At 50.7% G+C, this 14,693-nt stretch overlaps 5 protein-coding genes across 5 annotated transcripts; 1 reads left to right on the forward strand and 4 right to left on the reverse strand.

Annotated features, from left to right (window-relative positions):
* Positions 1–894: 894 nt before the first annotated feature.
* Positions 895–2,705, reverse strand: MAA_05387 (transmembrane amino acid transporter protein; the record flags this gene model as incomplete). The annotated part of the gene is made up of 3 exons (XM_007823385.1): positions 895–923; positions 998–1,570; positions 1,655–2,705. The coding sequence occupies 3 exons, from the start codon at positions 2,703–2,705 to the stop codon at positions 895–897; spliced, it is 1,653 nt and encodes a 550-aa protein (XP_007821576.1).
* A 1,370-nt stretch (positions 2,706–4,075) lies between these two features.
* MAA_05386 (PEPAd) lies at positions 4,076–5,762 on the reverse strand (the record flags this gene model as incomplete). Its single annotated transcript, XM_007823384.1, has 2 exons — positions 4,076–5,497; positions 5,574–5,762. 2 exons carry the CDS (start codon positions 5,760–5,762, stop codon positions 4,076–4,078), a joined length of 1,611 nt encoding a protein of 536 aa, XP_007821575.1.
* Positions 5,763–10,654: 4,892 nt separating this feature from the next.
* Positions 10,655–11,662, reverse strand: MAA_05385 (Protein prenyltransferase; the record flags this gene model as incomplete). Its single annotated transcript, XM_007823383.1, has 1 exon — positions 10,655–11,662. One exon carries the CDS (start codon positions 11,660–11,662, stop codon positions 10,655–10,657), a length of 1,008 nt encoding a protein of 335 aa, XP_007821574.1.
* A 265-nt stretch (positions 11,663–11,927) lies between these two features.
* MAA_05384 (CHD5 domain-containing protein) lies at positions 11,928–12,709 on the forward strand (the record flags this gene model as incomplete). Its single annotated transcript, XM_007823382.1, has 3 exons — positions 11,928–12,014; positions 12,068–12,254; positions 12,336–12,709. 3 exons carry the CDS (start codon positions 11,928–11,930, stop codon positions 12,707–12,709), a joined length of 648 nt encoding a protein of 215 aa, XP_007821573.1.
* A 683-nt stretch (positions 12,710–13,392) lies between these two features.
* On the reverse strand, positions 13,393–14,646 carry MAA_05383 (Monooxygenase, FAD-binding protein; the record flags this gene model as incomplete). Its single annotated transcript, XM_007823381.1, has 1 exon — positions 13,393–14,646. The coding sequence occupies one exon, from the start codon at positions 14,644–14,646 to the stop codon at positions 13,393–13,395; it is 1,254 nt and encodes a 417-aa protein (XP_007821572.1).
* Positions 14,647–14,693: the final 47 nt, after the last annotated feature.

Below are 14,693 nucleotides of genomic sequence, written 5' to 3' on the forward strand. Positions count from 1 at the left end.
GGTTGTGGTTGACGGGCGGCATGGTGAAGCGATATGGATTGCTGGTGGTTTTTTTGTTTAGTTGTTGCCTTTTGTTTTCGGGGGTGGACTTTGCGGGAGGTTTGGAAATGCAGAGGTGGTGGTTCGTTGGGTTTGGGGGGGAAGGGCGGGGAGGTCTGTATTTCAGGGTCTGGGGAGGTTGCTGGTGCCGCGCTTGTGCTTGGAAGCGGGGTTTGCGGTGTGCGAGTTTGGATTTGATGTTGTTTTGGACGTGATGTGCTGTTTCGAGCTTTTTTTCTCCTTCTTTTTTTTTCTTTTTTGGCTCTTCTGAGTTTTGCGGTGGCTTGTCGTAGGCACGGGCTGCGATGCTGCTGGGATTCAGGATATCGCTGCTTCGTTGGCGATATGTCGTTTGGGCAGAGAGGCTCATGATTCCGAGCTGACGGGGTGGCTGGCCTGCTGAGGAGGTGTGGGCTGGTCCTCGTGATGAGAAGGCATTTGGATAGTCTTGGTGGTGGGGGGAAGGTGCGCATACTGCGGTGTGACGTAGCTGGAGCTTACTGTTATCTCGACCTTGTTTGGGGCACGGCGGCTCATGTGTGGTTGGTTACGTTTGCACATTGTCGGGCCTTAAGTTTGACGGAGTTTAGTCCATGGTGTGTAGGCATGACTCTTTGCCAGATGCTGGCGGGGAAAGTCGGTAGTCTCCCACGGTGTCGCTTTGTGCGATTCAATTTGTAAAATCTGTAGATTATCGTCTATCTCAACGCTGTGTGCGTGATGCAAGACAGAACCCGAGCTATAAATACAATGAGAATCTTGCACCCATGATATCACCGCGGTGTCTGCGCGAATGCAACGCGCGATACCTAATCCCACCTCATCTATAGTTACATGTATATTTCCAGTTGTACATCATACACACTGGGTCGCCTCGTCGGACCCTGCGGCACGGTTAGCACGCAAAGCAAGATTTTAAAAAACTTGAAAATAAAAACAAAGCACAGGGACGACTCACCGTGAACCATCTTGTCAACTGCCTGGACCACACTAATCACCATGACAGCGACGCCAAACACCACCACCGCATATGCCATATACGTTCGCCAACTCTTAGTCGTGAGCTTGATGTAGCACATGGGCGGCAGTATGTACGCCATGGCAACAGCACTCGTTGCCCCGACCAGCTCAAACACCACGCCCAGGTCGCATGTTAGCAAGCTGATGGCCGTGGCAGATGCTACCAGTGCCGTGCTGGAGATGATGTGCCGTCGCAGGTTGAAGTCTTCATCGGGATACCAATATGTGAGCATCACCTCTCTACACACAAAGGCCTCCAGGGGAAAGGTAGTCAACATGTTGAGGCCAAAGCAGAGACGGGCAACATTGACCATGCTGTTGTCCGAGGGGAAGTTGTTCAGGACGTTGCCAAGCGTCTTGTCTCCGAAGGTAAGGAATCCTGCCAGAGCCATGAATAGACAAGCCATCATGGATATGCCCGTGGAGTAGTGCGTGACGCGGGAAAAGTTGTCAATCGTGGGCGTTTTCAGAGAGCCGTAGATCAATAATGAGTTGTGGTGACAAACGAAAGCTACTCCGGTATCAATTAGCCCGCAGCTTTGCAGCACAGAAGGGCTTCGGCCCGGAAGAGAATGGGTGGAAAAGAACTACTCACCAAATGAAATCACACCAATGGCCTGGAAAATGCCCCCGTTTACAGTCAAAAGCGGCGTACTAAACGAACCCTTGGACTCGGACGGCACAAAGAATCCTTGAATCACCACCGTCACCACAATGACCAACATGCCAATCAAGGCAAAGGTACTCGCCTTGGCCAGTTTCGCAATATCGCGGTACAAGGTCAATGGATAGCTCACGCCCATTACAAACACTGCGATGGCAACTCTCCTGTCCGTCAAGAGCCCAAGTAATGGCACCGTGCCTAGATTCGGCCAGATGGCAACCAGCACATGGGGGATCGTGTCTCCCACAATGACGCCAAACGCTACCATGCCGCCAAAGGCAAACACCCACTGGGCCAGGCTGATGGCCACGAGACCGGGGCGTCCGAAGCAATGCTCTACGGTGCCTTGGAAACTGCTCGTCCCACTCAGCTTGCTGTTGATCACGATGAGGCAAATGGTCCAGTCCACCACCACCGTCAGCCCAACGAGTAAGAGTATGCCGGACAGGAGACCTGCCTGTCGAAGAGCATATGGCTGTCCAATGATGCCAGCTCCAATGATCGAGTTGGCCATGTTCATAAAGGCCGATTTGAGCCCCGACTTGGGTCGTCGCATCGCCTGTTCTAATCGTTCGCCGTCGTCGTTTGCATCATGTCCAAGTGTATTCGCAACGGCGACGCTAGGTGCCTCCATGTCGGTCAGCAAGGGCACCCGATGCGAGTGGTGGCCCTGGATTTCCACATCGTCGTCAAATTCGAAGCTCTCCTCGGAGGACGACCTCCTCCCGCCGTGAGCGGATCCATTTGCATCTCCGATAACAGCAGGGTTTAAATCAAACTGCACTCGGTTCGGCGTCCGTGGTGTTTTTACTTTAGGCGGCGACGGCGACGTGTCGCTGTGGCTGCCTTGCTCTTGTTTGCCGTCTCCATTGGCGGCGTAGACAACGATATCGTCCTCGTGGTCATCGAAGTCGCTGCTGGCCAACAATCCGTGGGCTTCCTCGTGCCGGTTCGGCTCGCCATTGTTCTTGGCCTCGCTCATTGTTCAAGAAAAGGGAATGCGGCTGCTCGCCAGAGACATCTTCGCCTTACGATCGATGTAGGGGTTTCACCCGACCCCCTTTGTTCTGTGCAGCGGAATGCGCGTTGGAGACTCGCCCTGGGCTCGCGGACAGACTCGAGTGTGAGAGTAGAGAAAGAACTGCAAATGACTGGCAGAGGACGGAATGAGTTGTGGTGTGGTGTAGATGGTCGACCTGAAGATGGAATCAACTACAGAAACACAACATGGCTACAGTCAGCTATGGACGTGGCTGCAAATGGACTGCAAGTGGACTCTGAGTGGCCGGCAACTCTGGAACACGTCCATGTCCATGTCCATCTCAACACCCAGCAAATTGCCGCGCTCAGCGTGTCTTGACGTCTCTTGCGACCCCCTACGTCAGCTCAATGCTGCGCCTTGATTGGCCAGTCTGCAGCAGCCGCAACCAGCCCTGTTCCGCAACTTGAAGCTAGAAAGGCTCCTGCTGAACAGGGGCCTTGTTATTTATTAAATTGATGCAACAGGTACCGAGTAATCCCCTCTCCAGTCTGTACCCCGTACAGTACAATCCGCTGCTTCACAGCGCTCTACTGGATGCACAGGGTTATCAATTGATCGAGTGCGCCGAGTGCAGTATCGACCAGGCGCGCCCATCACGAGGAATTAAGTGATTGCAGAGCACGTAGTTGTGAGGTTAAGCAAAAAGTACAAAAAAAATTACATACAACACTGGGTATTCGCTGGTCGTCACCGACCCAACTACTAATCCAGCGCTCGCTAGGTTATCGTACGAGATCGGACGGGATCGTGAGTGCTACTAGCGGCTATGGTCGTATGTGCTAGACATCGTTGTTTATTCTACCTATAAATCATTAACCTAGTGGGAGCACTCCATAGACCCTCGGCTCCCTGGCCAGCATTAAGCATGGGCTACATTGCTTCGGGTACCACCTAGATTAATTACCAAGCAGCGTACTGGATGCTGTTGTGAATTTAGGTGAAATTAGCACTCTCTATGTACTTGTGCCTTGAGTCGTATTAAATATTGTACAAATATACAGAACCACTTTCAAAAATATCGTACCAACACCTTCTGCTGTAAACTTTAAACCTCCAAGCACTCATCTGCCTGGACTCATATGGGTATCAAACATCGTCTGTCGCTCATGTTTCGCTGACAAGAAGCAAAACACCCGCCTCGATTCGTAGCCAATGCCGCCCATCGATTCCCAGTCCCAGTTTTACTTCCGCAGACTGTTGCCATGGGACATATGACGGGCGTACAAAGTTCTTCGCAAATAACGTTGTAGTTTTGTAGTGCTGCTCACACACACCGCCCGGGAGAATGCAGGGCCATGCTAATTCCCCCCCTAGGCAACCAATGCCGCCAGAGCTGCAAACAACATCGCAACGGCTAGCTTGGCGGTTTGCCGTGCACGCACGTCTTGTGCCGCTGATTTTGTAGATTCCGTTGGCTTGGCAGCAGCGCTGCTAGATCTTGTAGAACCCGTTTCATGGCCGCTTAGACCAAGTGGGGGCCCCTTGGACTGTGTGGAAAAGTCAGGCTGAGACGTCACACCGGTCGTCAGTGCTGTTGTAGTGACAGTAGTTAAACCTACAGTTGTCTGTGTTGGCGGACTGCTGCCGCTGCTGGAGCTGGAGCTTGATCCGCCCTTGGAGTCAGCTGGAGCCGCAAGCCCGATTCGCTTCTGGTCAGCATCAAAAACTGCGTAGACATTCTTGAGGAATGTGTCTCCAAGAAGCCATGCCCCGTCAACAACCTCGCGGCCGTACAGGTTACTGGTACAATTGCCTGAGCTGTCCTTAGGTGATATCCAGTCTTTGGAAGAGATCTTGTAATCAATCCCAGAGAACGTGAATGACAATGTCTTGTTACTTGAGCAGGGAACAGTGTAAGTCAGCCCGTCAGAGCTAGAGGATCCCGGAATAGTGTTGTGAATCTTCCTGACTAAACTGGGGGGCCCGAAAATGAACGAAGTGCCAGTGTCGATGTAGCTCAGAACACCTCCAGCATCTGCTTTTTTGCCATCGTAGGCCATGTCGTCGATCTGAATAGCCCAGTCGCCATTTTTGGAGCCAATCGGAGTGTAGCTAATATCCCCTATATGCTTGTCGGGATTTGTTGATCCAAACTTGATCTCGCCGTTGTTCGATCCATCTGATGCCCGGTTGAGGTGGATGCCAAACAAGTTCTTGTCAAGCTTCTTGGCTTCCACCAATGTCTTCAGGAAGTTGTCGCTGTCGCCCTGTCCCATGGACATGCCTAAAATGCCGTCAAATGCGAAGTGCGAAAACACATCCGACGTTTTCGAAGCCTGGCCGAAAGTGTACTTCAAACGGATACCCGCAACGTTGATGGTGTCAGTAACTAGTTTGCCTTGGACTGTTCCAGTTCCATAAGAAACGGAGAAAGATTTGCCGGCATCGGTAAATGTGCTGGAATCACCCGGGCCAAATGTGGTGTGCGTGGAGCAAGATGTGTCGGTGCAGCCCGATCCCATAACCCACGTTGATCCAGCACCAGTGTCAACAAGTAAGTACACCTGCTTTCCCTTGGAACCCAGCCCTGCTTTCACAAAATATGAGTAATCGGTTCCATCTTGATTGATCCCGGCGGCCATGGCTTCGCTTGATTCAGTGGCGTCCATAATGTTGTATTGACTTGCTCTTTTCTCTACAGCGTTGACAGACACTCCAGAGCGAGTATGCTTAAATTTGTGTCTCAGCCAAGCAGCCTGCTGCGCAGCTAGCAGAGCAGGAGATTGATTTTCCTGCCGTGTGGATTAGCATTAGGCACCCTCAGAATTGATGGCGCCATCGAGGACTAGGTACAGCACAGCTACTCACCTGTGTTCTCTTTTTTTCGATTCTAAATGTCAAACCGTCTCGAGCGTTCCCTACAGCAGGACTTCTTTTGGCTTCCCGGAGGGGGGTGAGATCCTCCTTTTCTTTGAGCCATTGTGGTGTGTATGGGTAAAAGGCAGATGTGGACACGGCCCATAATGCCAATTGCAGTAGAAGTACAACTGGGACCATGATGGAATACTTGTGAAAATATCAAATATTGGAGGCCACGAGTCAGTCCTCGGCAGGTCAAGAAGGTTGGCCACGGTCCAAAGGACACAGCGTGGCAATTGGCGAGGAGTCGTGATCAGAGGCAGGTTCCAATCCAATCATTTAAGAAGCTAGTCAAAGCAATGCCGCGAGGTCGGCAAAAGATGGTCGGATTTTCAGAAGCAGACAGGCGCCAGAATGTACAGCGAGTCGGGCGACTAGAAATTACTATGAAGCATCGCAAACTCCAGTCTGGCGGAAGGGGTTCTGAAGCCTCGTCGAAGAACGAACGACAAACGAAATGGGTATGAGTGAGTGCTCGGTTGTGACTGCGGAAAACCGGACGCTTGTTAGCTTGTAAAATTCCTCAAATATCAGTCACGGGAGTATATGACGACGCACAACTTGAATATACGATGCTAGCGGCGAACGAACCAGATCAAAGAATATAGAAAATACAGCAATGGAACATTTGCTTGGGCCGAATAAAATAGGCCCTTTTTGCTTTCTCGTTGGTAGAAAATGCACGCCAAGTAAGAGCAATACAATAAATCGAGGACAAGGAAAATCGAAATAAAATTGGAAAAGTTAAGTGAGGGCTAATATGCACAGCGAGAAGATGCACAGAGTATATAATGAAGAGTAATAAAAAGATGCATTATTGAGAGAGGTTGAAGATGGAGAAGTCGTCCGGGGACGATACCGGGGATACAGTCAAGAGAAGTGACCGAGCAAGGGTCAGGTACCGCTCTCAGGTTGAATGGCCGAGTGTAAGGAGATGATTGCTGGGACGCACTTTCCATTGGACTAATAACGCCAATCCCTTCCCAACTTGGCGCAGGGTCCGACTGGGGTCAACAATTGATACTACATACGGAGTACATGCTACTAGTATTTCATTTGGAGGTGATCAATTGAGGGCAGGGAGACAGGACAAGCAGGCACGAGCACCGAGTCCTTGCAGGCGCCAGTCTTGGAAGCTTGTTGGTTTGGCTGGCTCGGCTGGCTCGGTTGGCCCGGGGCATGGTCTTGCTCAGAGAACCTGTGGGGGGAATGCCAGCGGTTGGCCGGTTGGTTGGGCTAGAAGAGTCCAGATCAGGGTCAGGCGAAGTGGCGCCGGGGCGCCAAAGGATCCATCACTGTCATGGGTGGGCCAGAGGGACATCGGACTGGAAGGAAGGGACGATAGTCTTAGCGTCAAGTTGCGGGTCGAGGGCTGGAAGACTAGACATGGAGAGTCTGGTAGTATTAACTGCACGCGTGGTTTACTTGTTATATGAGGCACTAGAACAAAGAATAGACGAGGAGCCGATCTGAGCTTGGAGGTGATATATAGGAGCTCCATCGGGTCTAAAGTCATAGTTATTGCGATACTAATAACGGTTCAGAGAACAGAACGTTACAGTCGGTAACTACAATGCTAGTGCCAGTAGTCCAGCGTCCCCCCTGTTCTGTTCCCAATCCATCTCAAAAGGTTGGCAAACATGCACCCTGGTCGCAAAGTGGACTCTGGAGTACTAGCACTTCAGCCTTTTTGGACTCGCGATCGGGCGATGGCGTGCGTACGTTTGCTCCGCAGCGGAAGCTGATTGTCCAGTTCTGCAACGGGCGAGCGCGGTCTTTCTGTACTGGACGCATGTTGTAAGTTCATGTTGGGTATGATTGCAAAATTCAAGGCATTGGCACAACGAGGGCGAGGACTGTTCATGATTGCGCATGTATTTTTATCATTTGTGTTGTCTTTTCGCCTCTGGTATGTATGCAAGCGAATGTCTCATTCTGCATCACAGCCATGTTGAGATTGCTGAGCTGAGCACAGCCCGCTCATTAGATCTGGATCAATTCATCAATTGATGTCAGGAACCGCGCAAGTGCTCGCTCCTTCCTGCCCCTGTCGGCTGCATAATCTGTGTATCGGTGGCGTCTCGTATCACCTGCAGCTGACAACGACAACTTGACACCAAAACAATACTATCCCAGAGAGCCCTCAGCACAATAGATTCGAATTACCTGACCTGTAACTTCTCACAAGTACGGAGTACGGAGTACAATACTACATAATACTATGCCTTCTTCTGGGCCTCGACCACCTCGCTTCGCCGCTTCATCCACGATTGCCCCTGGCTCGTCACCGAGTCGTGTATTTTCCAGGCACGTCCTTCAGGGATCTACAGAGCACTTACTCCGTTGTGCATACATGTTCATCCCTTTGACTGCGGTAAGGTCCAACTTTTGTAGCCTGCAGGGGTTCTGGCCAATAAGAAGACTTATATTAAAAGGTATAGAGCTCCGCTAAGAAATAATATAATAATAAAAGTACTGGTATAGTCTTTATGTATAAAAAGATACTTTAATATCAGCGTAACTATTTGCACTAAAAGAGTACTCCGTACCTGTTAGGTACTACAGAAAGGTGGGTCCGATACTTTACTTGGACCTTAACCGCAGTCAAAGGTATGTACATACATAAACGATTGATCAGGCCTGTTTCGGTTGAACAAGATGTTTTAGCGCTCAGGACCTCCTGGCTGCGACGCTAGCAGCTGTGGCCACACTTTACCACAGCCCATGCCATTGCCGCCGTGACGATGTCAAGGTTGGCTCTAACGTTGGCTCTTTTCCTCCGGCACCTGTCGGTCCTTTCTGCTTGGCTGCCCTTTTGCAGAGCTCGGAATCTATCAGAGCTCTTGGCTCGACTAAACTATTGATTGATCTCCATTGGACGACGGCTGCACGGCCATGGCCAAAAAAAGGGAAGCAAGGGGCAAGACTCAAGAGTCTCTGCAGAACATGACCAGGGCCAGGTAAGGGGCCACCAAATTAACTTGTCTCTGCTGCGCCATGACTAACCAGACTACGGAGTACCAGCAAAAACTATTACACAATACATGTGTTTGCATACCGTGCCCTTCCTCCTCTATTGTACTCCGTACTCTACGGAACACAGCCGATCCCTCGCGTCAGACGCCCAACGTTTTTGGCAGGAGAGCTTCTTCTTCTTCTTCTTCTCTTCTTTGCCCGTGGGTTTTATTGTCGTATTGCGGTACTCCGTAGATGCGGACAAAGGTAGACGCCATCTTGGCCATCTGAGATCTCAGCTGACAAAAAATAGCCTCAAGGGATACTACGGAGTATGTATGCGTTCTTTCTTGCATTGAAACTACATTGTACTCCACGTTCTTCACCCAGCCTCGTGCTTCAATCAGATCCACCGGGGCGGTAACCTCTTGCCACTCGCTACTATCATCAGCCACCATGTTGGACACCAGACGACCCCAGTGTCTGTGCTGCCAACTAAGGCACTTCAGCTTTTGAGTGCTCGAGCACGCCAGGATTTGAGCCCTCTTGTGCTTGGCAAAGCCATCCCATGGCATCAAGACCTGGAGGTTTCTCCCAGGGCCCCCTGCAGCCTCTCACACTAAGTTGGCCAGGTCCCGCAAGAAATAGCGGTTTTTGTCCATTTCCCGTCCTTGAAAAACCCATATCCAGTCCATCAATTGATCCCACTTTACGTCATAGGGACTCATGCCGAGACCCTTCATGCCAGTTGCGGTACAACATCGTGAGGGTCCCACCGTCTGTTCCAAACTTTGGGAGGCTGGGCATCGTGGCACTTGTGGGTACGCGCCGATGGTCAATAAAACATGTCCAAGCTGTCACCGCGCTTCGTTCTGAGTGCTATCTACGGAGTAGGGAATATAAGACCTTCCAGCGCCGGCGAGTCCTAAAAGAGATTTCTGGCTGAAAGGCACTGAACATGATTCCACTGACAGAACTCTCTACACAGTTAGTTGGGATCAGCTATTCCAAATACCATCCGTTAAAAAAAAATCTACCTGGAATATTCGTCTCTGATTCTCTGTCGGGCCTTTTCACGGGACACATTTCCAGTCACCTTGTATGCGTGACCTCTGCAGCAGTATTCAGTTGTAACACCAGAATCGACAGATTTGCCAATTAATGATCCATCTGCGAATGTCAAAACATTACTCTGCACAAGTAGTACTACGCAGATCCTGCTCCAGGCTCGGATCAGGACATGATCAAGAGCCGCGCAGCCGCGACTTTGAAAATATGAGGAAAGCAGCAGATGGATCAAGATTTGTATACACACTACGTTTAGTCGCCAGGAGCATCTTCGATACTAGTTCGGTTATTTTTACTCTTGCGTTCAGACTTTACCAATAAAACCGTCCGTGTCATCATCGTTTCCTTAGGTCCTGCTGTTTCAGACCCTTTGATCATGACACTTCCAGCAGCACCTCGGGCCGCTTTCTAAGGCCAACAGGCCATACCCGTCTCGCCAAAATCTAAATCTAGGACGGTGGCCATGTATACCGTAGTCGATGAAGCTCAACTTTAGTTCATATCTATCTCAAATGATTCGTTCTACTTCCTCCGCCTCTCGTCGCCTAACATGTGCTGGGACCCTGCTGTTTTCAATGAGGTGTATGCGGGAGTAGCACGGCAAGAAATTCAGATACTCTTTATTACTATTTTAGTTGCTGCTTGATGGGAAACTGCTCAAAGTTAATCACATTCATGGCTACCGGAGAGTATTCCACGTGTGTTGATCAAACAAGCACCGCCTGTGGAATATAGTCTACCTACACAGCTGTTGACATTGCACTAAGTGACATTACAATGCACTGAGACTGGGCAGTGAGACATAGATTCTTGAACTCCAGTATGGAGTAATTTTTATAATCATTATTTTCGGCAGATCCCGCTACAACTGCTGAAAATACGTGATCGCGGTCATGGTATACAACTCACGACGATCCACACGAACGAGTCGATTTAGACTTCATGGCGCTTCAACCGTCATATCACCGGGAACTGGCCTCCCTTCCAGACCAGACCGGGACGGCGTTTTATGGTCTGGGTATTTCGGCCCAAGCCGCAGCTCTATCCAAAACTTTGGCATCCAAGCTCTGCGCATCCCGTATGTCTTGTCGCACATGATGCCACAAATCAACAAAGCTCTGCCTGACTTCCGAGCTGTCTCTCATGGCGGGAACCAGCACCAGGGTCCGCAGGAAATTCCACACCGACTCTCCGCGCCAGGTGTAAGTCTGCACCAGCCTTGCCGTTTGCCTGAATATCTCCTGGGCGTGCTGTGGGGATCCGAGTGCGAGATGCAGCAAAAACGACCAGCCTGATATGTCGTCATGGTGAAGGCGACACCATTTGGCTGTCATTCTCATAAGCTCTTCGTCTTGCTCCGCGTCCCAGTCTGGCTTGACTTTGGCTCTGGAGACGAACAAGTCCCTCGCATATGTCCATGCGTAGTAGTTTTTGGGGTGTCTTTCTGCTGCAACGAAAACCACGCTTTCGAAGTCGTGCATCAGGTCTATGGGCACCTTTGCTTCCAGGTATTGCCGTAGAAGCCAGTGTTTGTGGCCCCATAATACGGGCGATTTCGTATGCCGATGAAGGTGGCTTGAGAGTAAACTGTTCACAAAGTACATTTCCCTTCCAAGCTCTGCTTTCCGCTCACACGCTGCGAGTGTCTGCCGCAAGAGTAGTCGCTTTCTCGTGTTGGCGGCCGTGAGATGCTCAGAGTCCATGAGTAACATGACGCTGGTTGCTTTCCGTACATCATCCGTGCATATGCTGCCTGACTTGTTCAGATGGCTCATGAGTATTCGGCGAGCCGCTGTGAATGCTTGGATGAGCCTAAGTTTGGGTATCGCGAGGCAATGTTCCTCCTTGACAAAGTAGGCATTCTTGAGGTCTGTTTCAAACCCCTTGGGCAAGAGTTCTATGTCGATGTATGGGTGGTATGTTTGTGAGAGCTCATGGGAGATGGCGTCATATACTTTCTTCGGATCCTCATTTTGTGACCCACGCCTCAAACTGCCGTCGATGGCACTCGACATTTCGAAACCTGAACAAGAAAAATCGTGGAATGCTGGCAACATCAACTGGATGTATAGGGTAAGGTGGGATGGGTGGACCAAGGTTATTGCTCATATGGGCTTGTTCCGGAAATGCAATCTACCGGGGGTCACTGGTAGCGGAACTGCAGGTGCTTTTTGGCCACAAGAGCAGCGCAGCTGGAACCACGAGACGTAACCCTACGACGACTCGATCCATCCCAACACGACAGGAACGAGTCCTGTTCGATTGGATTTGGGGAAAAAAATGACGACCATTCTGTTCCTCATATTTGCCGTCGAGGTGTTGGCCCAGTTCATCACCGCTGTGGGCGCGGCACAGATCAACAATCTGGTAAGTTTGGTGGCCAAATCGCAATAGGAAACAGCATAATGACACCGTGATAGATCTGGACCTTGATCAACTACCTCCCCGTCTCGACGTCCAAAGCCGCCGCCGAGCAGCGCAAGCTCCAGGCCGAATATCTCAAAGTACGGCGGGACTTGAACGCCACGAGTAGCCAGGACGAGTTTGCGAAATGGGCCAAGCTGCGAAGGCAGCACGATAAGCTGCTTGAGAAGCTCGATGCATCCAGTACGTACAAAGAAGATAAAAAATAATAATATGACGAGCCGGGTATATGGAGACAAGTGCTAATCATGTTTTGGCCCGCAGAGAAAGCAATGGAAGCCTCCCGAGCCCGGTTCGACAACTACCTCACGGCGATACGGATGCTCATCACCAAAATACCCCAATACTTCATCCCCTTCTGGTACGGCAAGGAGCCCATGTTCTGGCTGCCCTACGGCTGGTTCCCATACTACGCCGAATGGATCATTTCCTTTCCCCGCGCGCCCATGGGCAGCGTCAGCGCTCCGTCATGGCAGCTGGCTTGCTCTGGGGTGATTACCCTCCTCGCCGAGATCCTCATGTTTGCCGGCAGGCAAATCTCTGCACAGCCGAAGACCAAAGTGGCACAGCCAGGGGAGAAGGCCACGAAGCCTGGAAAACAAACTGCGGAGAAGTCAGAGGAAAAGAAGGAATTGTAGATTGTGCATAAAACTAAAACTTTTTTTATATATATATAAAACATACGCCACGTACATCATCCTTCCCCCATGTTATGAGACTACGACGCGGTTGGTGATGTAGGGTGACAGCATGTATCTCTTTGATTTTTGACGCAAAGTTCCTCATTGCAAGACGCTGAGACTTTGTAACACGACAGAGAATGACCCTTGGCAGGGTATTTTGGGGTCAATCTAGGCAACATATTGACTCTGACGACCACGGAGAGATCGCCAAAGCTTCGAAAGTGCCAAGCTGTAGTCAGTCACTGAGAAGTAGGGCCGAAGGATAAAGTTGTTTGAGGACGAATTATTATTGCTAGCTGGCGCTATGGAAACCATTGCTGCGCGCGCAGTGCGTGCAGGTTGTTGTGGTTTGATGGAGGAAGGATTGAAAGAGGAATTGGAAGGAGGGAGATTTTTCGCTGGTAAAAATAGGGTGCGCAACAGCCCCACATATACCGCCGTACTGGGCTTGGATGCGGCTGGGTGTCAAAACACCACGAGCCTCTACATGATATTAACCATTCGAGTAGTATTGACTTTATTCCTGCAAGTACGCAAGAGTGGGGTATCAAATACGTAAAAAAAAAAAAAAAAAAAGATAAAAAGAAAGAACCGAAAATAAAAGAACAGCAAAAGAAATCAATAACAATACGCATCACTCATAGCCGTCCCATCAGATACATCATGGTACTTCCGACGAAAAGCATCCCCCTCAGGGCATAGTAATACCAACCCGTGCAATGGGAGAAGTTGATCCGCTCATGTGACTGCTTGAGAGTCCTTTGTGCCCTCGGCAACGCCAACTTGTCATACGCAATCAACGCCTCCTCCATGGACTGACTACGGCAAATTTGACGCGCAAGATCAACGCCATCTTTCAAGGCCATGTTTGCCCCGTTACCAGCGAATGGGCTGACGGCATGATTCGTGTCACCCAGGAACACGACACCCTTCAAGTTGTCATCGCCTGCATGGGGGAAGGGCTTCTTATCTCGGGCAGGGAACATGAATGACGAGTGTTGCTCCGTGGCGTTCACAATGGTCTGGAAGGGCTCTTGGAGCATGTGCCCTCTCCTCAGGGCCTCCTCCTTGAGAGCCTCGCATTGTTGGCGTGATTCCGGATCGTACTTTTGTGTTCGTTGGGGTTCCAGGAATCCCAGACCCCAGACGACGCCTGTAGCATCAACGGGCGAGAAGAAACACCCAACTCCTTCGCCGGTGATGGCCAAGCCCCAGTTCTTGGTGACGGGTTCGGGGACACCGTTGGGAAACCTGCTCACGCCGCCCATTTGAATGGCGCCTGCGTACTCTAGACTATCGTTTGGCCTGAAGGAAGAGCGAATCTTGCTGTGTGCCCCGTCCGCAGCAATGAGTAAGTCACAGTCATCCGTGAAGGACTTGCCTTCCTTATCAGACGGGGATATGTGAACTCGCATTTGCCCATTGGATAGCCTCTCGGCAGAGGTAACCGTCGTACTCCAGGTAATGGGGCACAGCCTCTCGGCAGCAGAGACACAAAGGTCCCTTATGTCGTTGCGCATGATACGAATGCCTGAAGCAGGTAAATCTTTGTAGGGAGAGAACTTGACAGCGAGCAATTGAGCCCAGCTACTCGACCATATGCGAAACCCCGAGGTGCTGTTATTTCCAGAAATGGCACGCTTCATCATTTCATCGAGAAGACCAATGTCTCGGGCCGCCACGAGGCCACCGTTCTCGTCGAAGCCATGGAGAGAGAGGGAATACCCTTGTCTGTTGCGGGGAAGATGACGGCCTTCACGTTCGTAGATTGTGATTTGGGGTAGTTTGAGGGCAGGATCCCAGCTTTGGTGGAGGGCGACGACGAAGGAGAGGCCAGCGAAACCAGCGCCTGAGACGATTATTTTTTTGCCTTCCGAGAAGTGGCTTGGCATTTTAGGGCGGCTGAACGTGACTGTGATTGAAAGGAAAAATCGTAGGT

This window comes from Metarhizium robertsii, assembly GCF_000187425.2.
Source record: "Metarhizium robertsii ARSEF 23 chromosome Unknown MAA_Scf_2, whole genome shotgun sequence".
In the NCBI taxonomy this organism is placed as follows: Eukaryota; Fungi; Ascomycota; class Sordariomycetes; order Hypocreales; family Clavicipitaceae; genus Metarhizium; species Metarhizium robertsii.